The sequence below is a fragment of the Pundamilia nyererei genome, unplaced genomic scaffold, assembly GCF_000239375.1.
Source record: "Pundamilia nyererei isolate P.nyererei 1_Seehausen unplaced genomic scaffold, PunNye1.0 scaffold00430, whole genome shotgun sequence".
In the NCBI taxonomy this organism is placed as follows: Eukaryota; Metazoa; Chordata; class Actinopteri; order Cichliformes; family Cichlidae; genus Pundamilia; species Pundamilia nyererei.
The window spans coordinates 76,554-93,958 of record NW_005187831.1 but is presented as its reverse complement, the minus strand read 5'-3'; the positions used below and the strand labels follow the sequence as shown (position 1 = coordinate 93,958).

At 39.0% G+C, this 17,405-nt stretch overlaps 1 protein-coding gene across 1 annotated transcript in view; it reads left to right on the top strand.

The window, feature by feature from the left end:
• The window catches only part of LOC102213745 (transmembrane protein FAM155A-like), a 54,776-nt gene that overhangs the window by 30,477 nt on the left and 6,894 nt on the right, over window positions 1-17,405 (top strand). The window contains exon 2 of the mRNA XM_005753461.2: window positions 14,497-14,668. Within this exon, the coding sequence (XP_005753518.1) occupies window positions 14,497-14,668 (172 nt within the window). The remainder of the gene's footprint in view (window positions 1-14,496; window positions 14,669-17,405) is intronic.

The window sequence follows — 17,405 nt, the reverse complement described above, 5'->3', positions numbered from 1 at the left end:
CATGTTTACCTGTTGGGGCTGGGTTTGTGTCTCCTCCCACAAACCAGGAATCTTTCACATGTAGGGTGAAATATGTTAACCGCTACATCATGCTCATTAATGAATATTAGAAAGGCACTAAAGACAAACAAATAGCACTGCAACATAAAACCAACTCGGGCTTCCTCCTTGATGTTGAAACAAGTTGCATCCATTTAAATTTGCATACAAAAAACCTAAAGCAATACATTTGATCATATTTCTAATTTTTCAATATTATTTTTCATTTAGCTGTAAACCTAACCATATCATTAGCAAGGGAGTTTCAAACTTTATTTTTCAAAGTATTGCAGGATTTTGCAAACTGCTCCAGTTTGAGCATCCTTGTCTGGCGATAGATCAGTGCAGATCATGCACCTCTATCTAAGAGAGCTGCTCCGTTTAGCACGAATAGAGAGAATGTCAAGCCATTATCAGAGGCACCTGGTACACCCACAGTCCCAATGCCGTTCCCACGTGACCTCCCCTCCAAATCCTCCCCTCATGTAAACTGCTAAGTGGCCACCTGAGTTGAGAGCCACTTTGGTGCGTTTCGAGGAGCTGCACACTGCTGTGAAGACCCTCTCCCACCTCTTCAGCAGTGTTCAGCTCTGTTAGAACAATAGATGTTAAATGGGAAATCGCGCTCCTCAGCTTTGTCTCATTTCTAATAGATGCTCTTTCGCACTCGACTGCTACTGTAATATGTCCCAGAGATATTAACAAATTTCTTTCGTAGTTAGCTCTCAAGGCTGCAGAGATGGCAGGAGGAGGGGGTGTATGAACGCAGGAGCTTGTGTCAGGCTCCTGGTGTGGGCGGAACGGGAGGCCTCTTGGACGTTTAACTTCCATTTAGCTGTTATATACACTAATAAACACAGATACAGTGCATACCTTTAGTGACATTTCTGTGTGTGCTATACCAGAGGTCTGTAAGCACTCATTTTTAACTTTATAACATCTTATTTTTTGATCAGCAGGTGGATTCTTTCATTTTTCCTCATAAATTCTATGCCTACAACACTTTGCATCAGTTATCTGATTTCTAGTTACTTAAGAGACGTGTATGTCTTCACTTTTCTCTGAGGTCTCTGGGAGATTAGAACAGTAACACAGTTAACACACTAACTTTATAATGCATTCATAACAATGTCTTCTACTCTTAAGGGGCTTGAAAATAACCAGAAGATCTTGTCTCTGTAATGTATTATTGTCTCTGTAATAATCCTGTAATAATAATACTGCAAGGATGCTGCTCTACTAGCATTAGCTTTTAGTGCAACACATCACCATGTCTACATACTACATCGAAGAGCTCTTAGTATGGCTTTTGGTATTCATGTTCTAGTTACAAAGTTTTTTTAAATTATTAAATGTCTTAGAAGAGGAAAGGACAATAGCATGATAACAGCAAAAAGCTGCCTATCTGATAAACTAGTCACATTATATTATGTAACTATAGTGTGTGTGTGTGTGTGTGTGTGTAATAGACAAGCATTTATATAGTTACAGGTTGTTGTGTTTTTTAATACAAAAATACATGTCTTTTGGCTAATAGCAGGGAGTTAAAAGTTAATGTTAGCCTAGTAAGCTTTTTGTTTTTAAAGTTAACTTTATTTGCGGCTTACTAGCTTGGTTAACGAGGTGTGTCCATAATTCACTGTGATATTAAATGGCGTCTTAACGTTCAGTAGCGAAAAACAGGAAAAATTAGCTCTGGAGACTCAAGATATACCAGTGGGTTGGTTGTTGACTGGAGTAAGTTGGTACATTTACCTGTTATTAAAGTTTACCTATGTAGAAATGTAATTACATATCAACAATACAACACTTAATGTTTGTGCTGTTAGTTGAAATTCTTAGAAAGTTAGACAAAATTAAAATTGGTGATCTTAAAAACTGGATTTAATAAATTGGAAATGCAAAGTAAATTGGAATTGTTGCATCTCAATATAGCGCAAAGGGCAGCAAACGACACTAACTGATCATCAACATCAACAACTTTGTGAACATGCTAGCGTTTAGTCTAAATCTGTACTCTGTCTTAATCGAGCCATAAAAAGTGGGCAGAGTGACGACAGACTGTGGGAAATTTATTCTATGATGAATCTTTATTTTGTTTTCTTTTTCTTTCTTTGTTTTCTTTTTTCTTGCGAAAAGTAAAAGGTACATATTTGCACTGTTCTTATTTTTCTTAGATTTTAGGGGTTTACTAGGCAGAGGTTAGAATCTTCTTACAGACATGTGATAGGTAATAAAAACAGAAATGAACCAACTTTACACCTTTTCTTAAAAAAAATCTATTTTTGTTGCTTTGTTGTAGAAAAAAGAAAGTACAAGGGTCAAAAATAAGCAATTTACCCCTAAAGGAGTAATACTTTTTTTTTCCTGACTGTGTTCAGATTACAGTTTTAACATCTATATGCTGATTGCTCTCCTCTCGCACACTGGCCCTTCCTTCTCATTCCCTCTCTGTCATTATTCCCAACACTCGGATGTGATGATCACCGTTTACACTTTCTACCTTGAAAAGCGATCATCTGTGATGACGTCAGTCACCTTGAATTTATTTTCTGCAGACCTCAAAAACTCAGTGTGTAGAAATGGATGGAATCCAGAGATTAATGTTGCCAACTTGTGTTAGGTGTCTGGATATTTAATGATCTGTCTGTCCCTTTTTTCTTTCCAGTATTCCCACCTTTGAACCTTGTCTTTTTCTAGAGTCCTGTCATGTTAGTACTTACCTGGACTCCAGTTCTTTCATCCTCATGTTAGCGTACACATAAACAACCAGGTGTTTTAGATGTCATGTTTCATTGCTGATAAGAGTGATGTAGCCAAGCTCAGTTTTGTGGTTCCTGTGTGTCACAGCGACAAGGTCCCTACTCAGCATTTATCCCGCTGTGTTTATCATGGAGCGCCATCTCGGGGGTTGGATGGTTCAGTCGATATGTCCCAGGCTTATGTCAAGCCACCTGCAGTCAGCAGGGTCTGCATCGATGAAGAAAGCAGAGCCACACTGACCTATTCAGCAGCCTCGCTGTTCTCTGATCCAGCTGAAAATGATTTCTTTAAAACTTGGGAGAGGAGAGCTGCAGAGCTGGCTCCAAGCCAAGAGGGATTCTTCGACCAGAGCACGGCTTAATCTACTCACCGTGAAAACCAAACCTGGGAAACAACCTCATGCCTAAAGAAATTAGGTTTGTTTTTCGCAGCAGATAGCATTTTTACATGGGCTGAATGCCAATTGTTAGACCTGCCTGCTTTGTAAATGGAGCCAAGCTGAAAACAAATCCCGCCATGCACATTCATGATCATGTTTTCTCAGAAATGATGAACAAAACACGGTTCAGGGAAATGATGCTATGTTTGCATCTACGTCCTGATAAGTGGATCCAATCTTGCAGCATTGGGTGCAAAGCAGGAGCAGATAGCGTTGAGTCGGATTGTAAAAATCTTCCCGTTCGTGTCAGTCAAGCCTAATGGGTCAGACGTCTCATAAAGCTGTGTCCTCTAGAGAGGCTTTCCAGCTAAAAGGGTCAAGATTTCTAGAAGCCTGTCAATATGATTGATCTTTAAAGCAGGCCCGTGTTTAATGTTTTCACCTTTAAACATTGTTCTTTTGGGCTTGTTTACTTCTGAGAAACTGGAAAACCGACAATTTGTCAGCATTTACACTCGGTTTCAGTTCAGAGGTTTATCAGAGCTGCTTTACTGACAAATGTTGACATTTCAAAAATAATAAAATAGATTAAAATCTCATTTTTTGTAGATTTTTTAAAATGTTTTATTTGTTGAACAGTTTGAAATGATTGTATAAAAATAGACAGTACTGAGCAAATGTTGTGAGCCAACCTTCATTTCCTTATATTTTACTTTCAAGGAGCCAGCCTTTCTTATTCTTACACTTTTTCAGTGGACTTGAGCATTAAGTCTCCAGCCTTTCTGAAGGTCTTTCCAAGCTTTTCACTCATTTTCAATCTAGTTCTTGTACCTGCTCATTGTTGTTTTGGGAGGTTTTTTTGTCTTTGTTAAGCCACTTAACACTGACCTATGAATAATTCCTGTGTGAAAAAGGCCCCTAACTAGACGGATGAACCAGTGTTGTCCCTTCACATAACAGACAATTGTAAATTATATCTTTAGGGACTTTGTTATGGGCAGCCTGTAACAGAAACACAGAATTTGTTTCCGTTTCTTTGGTTCAATCCACCAAAAATGTCAATGGTAACATAGTTTGACAGGCATAAAATAGTATTTTTGCAACACCGAGGTGATTGCCAAAGAGCTATTAGCTGAAAATTTGGCATATCTTGACATAATTCAGCAAAGACCTGACACAGGGTCTAAGAAATATATGTGACCTAGACCCGTCTGAAATACTAGTAATAACTTTTTTTTGTATAGCACTTTTTAAAACACACAGTAGTAAAGTTTCTCACAGTTATAGAAGCCACACATTAAATACAGACACAATCAACATACTGCTTGGGTCCAGCTGATCACATAGGCTGAGAAGGCTTTATAAAAACGAGATCACCTCTGGTTTTAAAATAAGGATGTAGGAATGTTAAGAGACCTGATGATCGGAGAGGCTGGCTGCTGTTACAAGTTATTAGTATTTCTGCTATATAAGCAGAGCCATGTATCTATGTAAGTTAATAGAATTTTAATTCTGAATTTTGCTCAAAGGTAATGAAGGGAAGCAAGAATCGGGGAGATATGCGGATGTCTGCTAGTTCTTATTGGCAGCCTAGATGCTCCAACTGCCTTCTGGACCAGTTGAAGTCAGGCTAAAGAAGACTGAAAGACACACGTTGAATAGTTACAATAATCAACACAGTCCTAACAGTGATGACGTCCTCTGAAAGTCTCATTAGGAAATTAGGAAATTAAGGTTCTTTAATATATCTGTGAATTGCTGTGTATTTATTTTTATGCTTTTATTCTTTTTTAAGTCCTTACTTGCTGTCATCTTGGTGTGATGGTGTCTTGGGCTTAATTTCTCCTCTATGACATTGCCTGCTAGCATATTGTTATTGAAAAGTAATGGAGGTAAGTATTTAGTCTTTATGTGGTTAAAAAAAATTTTTTTCTTTGTTCACTTGATTTTTCCCAAGTGAGCGCTTGTCGGTAGAGGCTGACACGGTCAAGGTAGGAACAAGGGTCGCACTGAAATTGCAAACCATCTAATTTGGTGAGAGCGCCCTGCCTCAGTGTCACACACAGAAGCTCTGCTTGGATGTGTTACATCACCAGAGGATGGGATGCAATAAGTGCACACGTCAATGCAGGAAAACAGGCAACCGTGTGTTTGCCTGTCCTGCTGGATTATCCAAGTGTTGCATCATTGACCCAAGGCGACCGCTGAGATTTAAGCTTTGAATGATCAAAGTCCTATCAACAAAATTTTGCCAGTATTGATGGTGTCTTTTTTATGTCCTGCTCTGTGTGGTTTATACAATTCTTTTTCCTGAATGAAACAGATCATATTCGCTTGTTGATTTCCACTTCAAATGTGAGCTCTTCAGTATCGTGAATCTAGCCCTATTTTGCACACTGGGTACTGTACGGTACTTAAAAAAAAGCCTTGTCAAACCGCGAAACACAGCAGAAAATAGCACAGGTAGTGTAAGAGCCCCTTCCTGTTCTAACGCAGCCATGATTTGTGTGAGTGGTAATGATCTGTGTCATTCAGCTTCTAACTGGGATCTCACTCTGCTGCTGACTCATATGCTTTTTATAGCCGTCTCTGTCATTCCACTTTATAGCCGCCGCGTGTGTGTGCGCGCGCGTGTGTGTGTGTATGTGTGACAACACCGTCCTGCTGGGAAAGAAACAGAGTGTTGATACTTCACAGCATGTTGAGTTAAAGTTTTTTACATACCCGGGAGCTTTAAGCCAATATGAGTACAGTTAACGTGTCACTTCATTTATGAGCCAGAACTTGGGGATACACTCGTTGTGGCTCAAGACATCATTTCATGGCCTGTGTTTAAGATAAGATAAGATAAGATAACCTTTATTAGTCCCACACGTGGGAAATTTGTTTTGTCACAGCAGGAAGTGGACAGTGCAAAAGTTATGAGGCAAAAATTATTATTATATTAAGGCTAATAAAAAAATATGCACACTTAATGAGTAATGTTTGGAGCTTCCTACTCAAAAGCAGCCATTTTACTGTTTTATGAGCCCCATTTTAGAAAACACACTCATTCACTTCAACAAGAGTTGAAAAGATAAAAAAATTAACACATAATATCTCCACATATATACACATAGTAGTATAGCATAAAAACCTGAAACAGGAGAAGGGGCTAGCTTGACTCTCAACAAGAACTAAAGGGTATGGGATAAAACATGATATAAGACATCCGGTATTTGGTCAGTTCTTTAGTAAATTGGTAAATAAGTTATTAGTTATTAAGAATGAATTAGAGTAGTTGAAAAACAGCAGTGCATATGGGAGCTGCTGTAACAGGCTGCTGCTCAGGAACAAAATAAATAGATTATTTACTCTTTTCAAATGTAACATAATTGACTATTCAAACATGAAGCTACATTAGCTTATCATAAAATCTAAAAAGCAGCTCTCTTGCTCTTTTGTTTTTTTTTTTGGAAAGAAGAAAATTAACAGTTTAAGTCAATTCTGTAACATAAATAGTAATTTAGCTTAGTTTAGCATCACAGCTGGAACTGAAGCGGGCTAGCTTGGCTTCCTTTAACAAAATTAAAACAATATTCTTCATCTTTCTAGGATAAATGTGAAGTTAGATAATGTTAGCATATGAAACAGAAAAAGGGGGGAATCTAGCTTTAATTTTTCTGAATTTAACAATATTAACACAATTTATTTCATGTCTCTAAATTAAATATGAAGCTAGATTAGCTTAGCATTAGCATAAAAGCTAGGACACAGGGAGGGGACGCTAAATGTTAGCTACCTTTCATGTTTGAACTATTACCAGTACCTGGAATTTTTTGACACTTTCTTCACGTTAGTAGTATTATATAATAATACATAATAAACAAATTATAAATATTAAAAAAATACATCAATAATTCTTGAATGAATTTTTTTATTTTGCACACCATAATAGCTGTGTTGGTCACTGTCTGACAATGTCTGTGATGTCAACACCACTGTCACAGTGTCTGCGTACTTCATTATTAAATAATAATGTTAGATTATTATTGGTTATGGTTATGTTACATAATATGTTTGTTTGCAACAAGTTTCTCTGACAACAACTTATCCCACGGCCTAATTAAAATTACTAATTAAGGATAAAGAAATTAACAATAGCAATGGATTGACATGACAACAATTTAGTTCCCTAATAGTCAGATTTTTTTTCATCATAAAGAAGCAGAATTTAGTGTCTTCTATATTTCACAAAGAATACGTACAGCCATTTATTTCTTTAGATCATCATAATGTAGCCCCACATTTTTTTCCTCTTGTTGGTCTGCACTTGAAAGTAGAAAATAAAGGCACAGTGGGGTTTTTTACGAGTGCTAGTTTGATGTTGAATGTGTTTATATATTGTTGATTTTTGTGCTATGCTACCAAATGAGTACCGAGCAAACAATTACATGTGTCTGCAATTCAGCAGCTCCTCTTGTCTACAGACAAGCTCTCCCACAGTCCTCTCTGTGTTAGATGACAGGCATGCGAATAGGAATGGTGGGGGAAGCCCTGCAGCCCGGGAAAGCAGAATGGAGGATGAGCTGCTTTGCATGTCAGATTTACAGGAGCTGTCAACCTGAGAGCCGCTTCTTGTGAACAGCTCTTGGTTTTGGTGGAATGACCAAAAACTGACCCTTTTTTACAATACAGAAGTCACCAGGAGTGTCTGATATCCATTTGAGCTGAGGAGTGGATCCCCTTTTAGCCAAGCAGAGAGAAGTTATTTGTAGGGTCTTTTTATTACATCGTAAATGTGACTTTTTTCCTTTCTGGCTGCTAACTTTTGCAGCATGTAGCACCAGAATAGCTCCGTTAATCCTTATCTTTCAATATACAGCACAGTTGTAACGCTACCTGCTGGCTGCAAAACCAGTGGACCCCCCCCCCCCCACATGCATTCCCTGCAGAGACACAGTTGCTCCGCTGTTTGATTTGAGAGTGTTTTTTGCTATCCAATTGATTGATGCTACATGACAGCACACAGGCAGAAAACCTCCCCTGAAGGCATCGGATGCACTTTTTTCCAACCTGCCAATTATTTCATGTGGCAAACAAAAGCATTAGAACTAAAATCATTAAAATCAAATTGAATTTACAATTAAAATACACATTATATTCTCCCTTGGCTTTGAATTCCATTCAATTCAATTCAATTTTATTTATATAGTGCCAAATCGCATCAATAGTTACATCAAGGCACTTTATATTGTAAGGTGAAGACTTTACTATAAGGCTGAGAAAACAGTGAAAACACCAACTATCAGATGACCCCTATGAGCAAGTGCTTTGGCAACAGTGGGAAGGAAGAACTCCCTTTTAAGGAAGAAACCTACGGTAGAACCAAGCTCGGGCCATTAGGCTTGTGTTTGTTAGTTGCGATTGTAGATGCCAGTTGTTTGTAATTATTCAGTAGTAAATGCATCCCTGCATTACGACAGTTAGCTCGTCGGCTATTAAATGCCTTTAACACATCTACAGTCTTGATGGTTGTGAGGTCAGGACTCCACAATGAAGTTCTGTCATTGTTAGGTTGTAAAAGCTGGTTAGTCAGTAACAGACAGGAACACTTCTTCATCATCCTGCTGTCCATTGTCTGTGTTTTCTATTCCCTGCATTACAGTTTTTCAAGTTTCACTACAACTTCGAGAGCAGTTGGCAAGTGGCTGCAGACATGCCAGCTTTTCAGTGACTGATGGTTGCCAGATGGTCGATGGCTGCTCTCTAGACCCGTGTGACCCCTAACAATAGTTGATCCGTACTTTGCAATTAGGAGCCTTTACCCAGAAATAGTAGATAAAATAGTACTTATGCATTGAGTCTCATTTACCCAATCACACAGATTCATGTAATGCTTTTATCTGTACCTAGGCACTTTGATCTAGCATTCATGCTCTCAATAACACTCTTATTGATACATCTGGAACAGTTCGGGGTTCAGTATCCTTCCCAAGGACACTTCGATACATAGACTGTAAGGACGTTTTCCCAAATATAGTTTGTTTCCTCTGGTCCGAATAAGTTGATGAATTTGTAGCTTTTTCCTGTGGTTTGGTTTGTTTTAGCACAGAGAAAAATCCAAGTCAAGTCCAAGTGAACCAAAATGTGTTGAGAATTTATGTTCATTTCACAGCTAGTGCTTACCCATACTGACCCTTGCACTTTTATCATAACTTGCCGCATCCCAGAATACAAAGCATATGTGGTTACGAGACCTCTTTTTTTTAGCTCACACTTGTAAGGTAGACCTCGTAGTAAGTTTGGATCAAGGTCGGATCACATTCACACCATAAACAAACCGCTCTGGAGTTGAAATCAACGAAAACAACTGCACCAAGACTCTTTGGAGGAGGTGGTCACGGTGTGGTTCTTTTGGTCCACATTTCAGCGATTACTGTATTCACACCTGCACAAACAAACTGCACCGAGCTTGATTGCAATGGACTAAACACCACAGGTATGAAAAGACCTTAAAAAAAACCTAAAATCCTATTTTTAGACTGCCCGTTCTACCACCTAAGTCAACCTTAAAGAAAGAAAGAAAAGCTAACTAGCTTTTCCCAAGTGAATGTGCACCATGAAAATGGACAGGTGGCCTTACTTTTTTAAACAGCAAAAGACCAAACCCACAGTAGTCAGTGCTATAGAAGTTAAGTGTCTTGTGTAATAGTTAACAAGTTGTGAAGTTTAAAAACAATTAATGCACTGCATACTGTAAACAACCATTGGTTGTTCTAGCATTAAACCGCAACCTGTCTCATATAATAGTCATCACTGCTGACTTATCTGGCAGAACATTGGCACTTAAATGGGATTTTTATTCTTATTTATTCTTCAGCTTTAAATAATTGGCTTGGGAGAAAATTACTTAAATTTCTAGAGTTAATACCCAAAACACAGCGACTAACCGACACGTGATGTGTTGTCAGGTGTGGCATCTAAACAGGACTGAAGCTCTTTGTGCAAATAGATGGGCTTTTGCTGAAATCAGCTGCAGGGAGTAAAGCCCTGGTGGAAGCAGTTGCCAGCTTGGTGTCTTTCCTGTCTGTGTCTCTGGGCTTCAGTAAATTGTACGAAGCAGACTAAGCTGCATGGCGACAGAGGCTTTTTGAGTGCCAGGTTCCCATTCACACTGATCACACATTAGACTGATCAAATCAGACTCCAGGCCTGCTTCCTGACTAACTCAATTTGCTCTTGTACGTTTCCCTTTTCACGCTGAGCATACGCACGCACACATTTACACACACACACGCAGAGACACATAGACCTGCTTGCACGCTTAAACATGTGCACACAAACAGACAAACCGACAGAGAGTGGGGCAGTACCCATTGAGCTCTAATGAAAAGCAGAAAAAGCCGTTACCTTGGCAACTGCCAGCATACATCTTCAGGAGGACCCAGATTTCCTGTCTCACTGCGATCGTATTGTTTTGGCTCTCTTGTGATAGCCGCGGTATCCCTAGACGGATTATCTCACGGCGGTGAGAATTTATATAAAATGATCGCAAATTAAACAGCAGCATATGCACAGACAAGAAGCCGGCACAGTGAAAATCCTCGGTCATGGATTTTACACGTCACACTCCAACAAACTCTTGAAAGATAAACCCCCATTCATTGATCTGTCTGATTTTTATCTTGGCCCTGAGCTTGTTTTTTCCTCTGTACGTTGAGCTGTTGAGCCACTTCACCGTAACAACGCTTTTACCAAAAACAGAGAATCATGGGAATTACACTGTTGGTGTGGTCTATCTAAATTACCCTCCAAAAAACAAAGAGGTGTAGTCACTATAGTCCACAGCAGTTTGTTGTTGTTTTTTGCAAGTGTGAGCTTGGATTTAAACAGAGACAGATTTTCCCTCTAAATCCCAAACAGCATTGACTTTTTTCCCCTTCTCCTTTTGCTTTGACGGATGAGTGTATTTCCTGGAAATAAGCCCAACAGTACAGTATGTTGCAGATGCATGTAGAGTGAACATGAAGTTATACGTGTCTGGAATTGATTAGATTTTACAAAGCACATTGTTCTCATCATTATGATTCCCATCATCCTAATCAGATTATTATAATTAATATAATTGCCTGTGCACTGTTTGTATCTTTGTATATTGGCATAAATAGGAAATGAGACGCACATGTGGGAGGCCAGTGCTAGAGGTGAAGATTTACCTGGGTGCAATTTAAACAAACATCTAAAACCACGAGGAGTCGAACCACAATGACAGCCCCGCCTCCAAAGCATGGATGTCTCTGTGTGGTTAAATAACACGGAGGGATAATTAACTGTGCCTGCACCGTTTTGTCTTTCCCTTTGGATTTTTTTGTTAGTTTTGTTTGTTTCATTTCGGAGGTTTATGACTATCATTACACATACAAAATTTTTGATTTTATTCACATCTATTATTTAAAGGCCCCATCACTTTAGTTTACTTTTGAACAGTTTTGTATTTATTTAGTTTGCCTAAATTGTTAAAGTTGTTTACTTAGTTTTTCACTTAAATATTTAAAATCAGATTCATTTTCATGATTAAATTGAGTTTAAGTAAGTTAAATTTTTGAAAAAAGAAGACAAAAAGCTAAAGTTTGCTACTTTGTTATTTATTAAAGTCTGAAGGTGGATGCTTCTGGAAACTGGCCAATCATAATAGAGGAGGGGGAAGGCCTTAAAGAGACAGGCACAGGCTTACATTATCACACGTATCAAGGGATCAATTCTAGATTAAAAATCATTTCGTAAATTCAAAAGATGATGGCGCAAAAATCAATATATAACACTGCCATATTATTGGATTGTATTGATACTGGTGAGCATCTACACGGTAACTGACAGTTTTAAGGTTAACAATAAAGAATAGTTTTAGTGCTAAAAATATAAAACCAAATTTAAAAAAATGATTACAATAGAAATAAAAGAAGAATGCAGTGATTTGCAAATCTTATTAACTGACAAAATGTACAATTTGAAGAAAAATATATGATGCCAGAAACACACTTCAGAGAAGTTGGGGCAGACCCATGTTTAACACTGTGTAGTATCACCTCTTCTTTTAACAGCAGTAAAGCTGCTGCAGCAGTCCTGAGTCTTCTTTGTCATGGTTTTTGTCTCATGATGCTCCAAATGTTTTCAACAGGTAAATGGCCTGAAATGCATGAAGCCCAGTTCACCACCTGGACTCTTACAAAAGCTACAAAAGCCATGCTTTTGTAATAGATACAGTATGTAGTTTGACATGGTCTCCCTTGAAAAAGATTTCATTTGGATGGGACCATATGTTCCTCTAAAACGTGTATATACCATTCAATTCCATGAGCACTAATGCCCCCCCATGCATTCAGCGACACAGGTTTTTTATGTGTGTGCCAATGACAAGCCGGATGGTCAACATCCAGTTTGTCTGGCCACAGGGTAGTTTTTTGCTTTGCATTAATCCATTTTAAATGAGCGTTGGCTCAGAGAAGATGGATTGTATTCACATATTGCATAATAGAGTTTTATTTTGTTTGCCTACAAAGCGGGGTTTTCAGCATGCACAAGCATGTTCCCGTGCAGTCCTCCAAAAACGCAACATCGTGTAGCTAGAATGGGCATAGGTCAAATGCTGATTGGTTGAGAAGTGGGTTGGAACGGGGAAGAGAGCGACAGTTTACCAGGAAAGGGAGAAGTGTGAATCAACATTAAAGATTAAAAAAAAAAAAAAGAAGCATATCACAGGCTCCACCACGCCCAAGATGGGCTTTTATTTTCATTTTCCCAACTTTAAAAGGCTTCATACTAATGTGGAACATTGGTGGTGTTCCCCTTAAAACTCAGATTGCGTTATTGCAGCATTCATTAGTAAGTGCAAAACTTGGCTCATGGCAAGATTTTAGCATTGTACTATTTGGTAATTACATGACTGTTGGTAATGGTTTGTTTTGTCTTTGATTCATCACTTGAAAATTGCTGTTGTACCTCTATTGCTTAAATGTGTCAGGCAGCCTAATGACTCTTTTAGTGGCTTTCATCACTTAATAGCAGCACATTTCCGCTGTTATTTAACTGACACAGCTTTTCATTGCATGTCTTTGTGGCTTCCATGAGACAATAATTGAAAAATTGTGTTGCCAACTCCAGGTTGAGCAAAGAAAGCTGGCTCATAGGAAGCATGTAACATTGTAAGCAGTCCAAGGAAACAAAAGCATCCGGTGTGTGTCCCATCATGCCAACTCTTTTTTTTGAGGCATAGGTTTATTCAGCTTAAAGGTTCCCAGCTAGCTACAAAGGTAGATGGGATGGGGGAAAGTGCCTGTCCACCTTTAAAGACTGTGTTAGAGGGCACTTATCGAACTTACAGTGATCTTTGGTCCCACTGGGTTGGCGCAGTAGGTGGTGGGGTCCTAAACAAATCTGATTTCAGTCTCTGTTTGATATCGTCTGTGCTCTTTCCCCTCTCCTGTGTTAATCCCAATAAAACACACAAAGAAATGGCTAAGAATGAGAATGAATCCAGACTGTGGTATGCCCTCGGTTCATTTAGTTTTGCTAAGCTTTCCAAGCTCGAGGCTTTGGCTATTACATGTCACCATCTGTCTCCTTATGCACATAAGTCTGTGCGTTTTGTATTACATCCTGCCTCACAGTGAACTAAAGCAAATTTAACTTGGAAGAAGACGCAGGATGAAATGTGGTGAGTTTATTTTGTGCCATTTGGTTTTGATTGCACTGGCATGCAGCAAGCAGCCAAACACACCACAGCAGATTAAAAACACCCCTTTGCTTTGAAATAAAGTCTCGTACGTTTTTGTCATGACTGTTTTTTTTTCTGTTAAACGATTTTCCATTTGGCTGTTTCAAACACGCAAAAAGTCTCTCAGAAGGGGGCAGATGTTAACCAAACCCTGTCCCTAATCCTAGATGAGTCACTGATGACATCGTGGATATTAAGATATTTAGTGCCTTTAATGGCTTTATTGGAAAAAAAGTCCTGCCTGCCAATGATTACTCTGTATTTGGCGTAGCTTTGATTACTAATCTTTGAACAGTAACCTCTAATATCCCAGTGGCTGTTAGATTGATGTGTGAAGTGTTGCTGTTCTATTTTGGTGGAAAAAACATGTGACGCTTAGTGGACCTCTAGATATTTATTTGTTATTGTGAAGAAAGCTATTTGAACCAAGGGGAGGGCCAATACCCAGCAGAGACAAATGCAGTAACTTCCTCCAATCCTCTTGTGGACCATGAACCTGCATCTATTTATGTAATTTTCTTGCCTAATTCTTCTTCCTCCTCCTCCTTCTCCTCCTCAGGCGGCCTATAAGCCCTGGCTGTGTGCTCAGTATTTCCCCACCACCCAGCAGTCCTGCCAGAAGAAGGTGCCGTGCCACCAGTACTGCCTGGAGGTCCAGCAGAGCTGTCCGTTCATCCTGCCCGATAACGACGACCTGATCCACGGTGGCAGCCCCAGCTTCATCTGCACAGGTTAATACCCACTTCCTGCCTAGTGCCACTTCGTGTATCCTGGAGATGAGTGCAGATTGTGTGTTTGCATGCGTGGGTGTTCATGGGGCCTTGTATCCTCTTCACAGAAAAACCTTCTAATTTAATTTATGCTGGTGAATAGCTGGTGAGTAGCATTTTGCAAAAGGACAGACAGTAATAAATCATCCAGTGTGTGTTTCTCTGTATTGACTGAATGGTGTCTCACCAGGAAAACAGTGAAGTGGTTCTAAAGGCTTTCTGATGACATCTAGTGGTGTTTTTGAGCACTGCAGTCCTCATGCAAGGACGTTTTAACAACACATTTAGTCCTTCTCTCAGTATCTGCTGCAGATTTGTTTTATTCTGTAATAAAGGTCAGCTTCACGGGTTACCTGGATGAGACTGACAACATAAAACATTTCAACACCTAAAGGCTTAGAGGTTTGTGCATGCTTATAATGGATGGAAGTCATGATTTTATTTTTAGTCACCTCAAATTTTGATTTTCAACTTTCGCTGTGTGATGATTCTATGAAAGTATACTGGGGTTAAACAGCTGAAAACAATTCCTGCAGTGCTAAATGAGACTGTTGGGTCAACTACAACCAGATTCCAAAGTAGTTGGAATGCTGCGTGAAACTAATTAAAAACAGAAAGCAGTTATTTGCTTTTAAAGCCTGTATTGAACTGAAAATTATACAAAACACATCTTATTAAATTATAGCAAAAAGTTTTCAAAACATTGTGACAGAGGCATGTTTCCCTTTTGACAGCAAATTTTAATTAAGTGTCGTCAAAATTTAGGCATTGAAATTATTTTAGTTTTAGTTGACTAAATATCATTAGATAGACTACATCCAAAGTTGATGAAGCTGAATAAAATAGAAAGTCTGAAAGTTAAAGTGTTAAAGCGTCTGCTCTTCTCTTCCTCCCAAGTGCTGACATTTGTCTCGTTTTCTACCTGCTCCTGGGGGGAGATCAGACGTGCGTATTTGACCTGCACAAGAGTATCCAGAGTATTTTAATCTGGTTTTTATTAGTTGATGAAGGTGTCGATGCATTTCATCGTGTGTTAGTTTTTATTCAATTATTGTCTTGTTTCTGTTATAAAAAAAAAGGTTACTGAGGAAAACTGTGATGTGAATTATTTTTGGTTTTTACAAAGCTTTTCCTGCCCTTTTGGTGTCCCTTTCCAACTATTTTTTTAAAATACCATTTGGGCATTAGCACTCTCACCTCTGAGCAGGAACGTTTGACGTCCTGTTTGACCGTGTTCCCTCCTGTGAGTCTCCGTGGATTTCCAAAGTTCAAAGACATGCATGTTAGGTTAATGTGAGTGAATTAAAGAATTCCTGATGGTTATAATAAGTTAGTTTGCCATAAATTTAAAAATATGCCATCAAAAATATTAATGGCTGCTGTAAGCAAACTGTGAGACACAGTGAAATACTTTGTGAAGAGAAAGGGGCAGGTGCATGCAGGTGTTCTAGAATCAACAGGAAGTTAGTCATGCTAGTTTAGCGCCTGATTTGTGTCGGTAACAGTCAGCAGTTTCAGCAACACGGCTGTCTGCGGCGCTCAGCTTTTGGAGCCAATTAAGTGACTTCCAATCCTCTTTGCCTGCCCTTCCATGTTTTGCTTGGAAAAAACTGCTTTAACATCTCAGCTAAATGTAAACACCCAGCGGTGATACTCACATTTTTAGTGTGGCTTGCACTATTCAAACATATCATTATCCTAGAACTCCTTCGTAGCTACAATCTAGATATTATTAAATTTCTAAGCCATCTTCAGTGTTGAACTAATCCAGTGCTACACTATATTGCCAAAAGTACTCACTTGTCTGCCATCAAACGCATATGAACTTGAGTGACATCCCAGTTTAATATGATGTCACCCAGCTTCAACTATTCTGGGAAGGTTTTCTATAAAGTTTAGGAGTGTTTATAAGAATTTTTGACCATTTTCCCAGAAGCATATTTGTGAGGTCAGATACTGATGTTGACCTGGCTCAGTTTCCACTCTGTTTCGTTCCAAATGTGTCCTGTCAGGTTGAGGTCAGGATTCTGTGCAGGCCAGTCAAGTTCTTCTACACGAAACTGACTCATTCATGTCTTTGTGGACCTTGCTCTGTCTACGGGTGTGCAGTCATATCCTATCACAGTACCACGCTAGAATTTACTGAGCTCCTGAGAGCGACCCATTCATTTATGTATGTTTGTAGAAGCAGTCTGCATGGCTAGGTGCTTGATTTTATACATCTATGGCCATGGAAGGGATCGGAACACCTGATTTAAATGATTTGGATGGGTGAGTGAATCGGCAATTTAGTGTAGTCGTCCATAAACTTATTGGTGCATTGCAACCAGGAGCTGCTAAAATCAAATTGGCAGTGCTCTTTGCAACAACAAATAGGGCTCACATTATGGCATAAATCTATGTGAATCCACCATAATCCAGTCTGCATCTTTCAATGCACCATGGGAGCAGATCCAAAAAGATAATCCCCCAGTTCAAAGTGACAAAAAGCTACTTGTGGTACACTTTAAATATTTTACCTACACTACCAGCATGGCAACAAAAGCAGCATGACCTCTTACATTAGTGGAATATCGACGTAGGAAGGGTCGATACCTCAGGTTGGAAGGGTTGCAGGTGGAAATGAGTCGTACCAATGTAAGATTCAACAGCAAACTCAAACCTAATCGTTTTCATAATGTCTCTCTTTTTTTTTTTT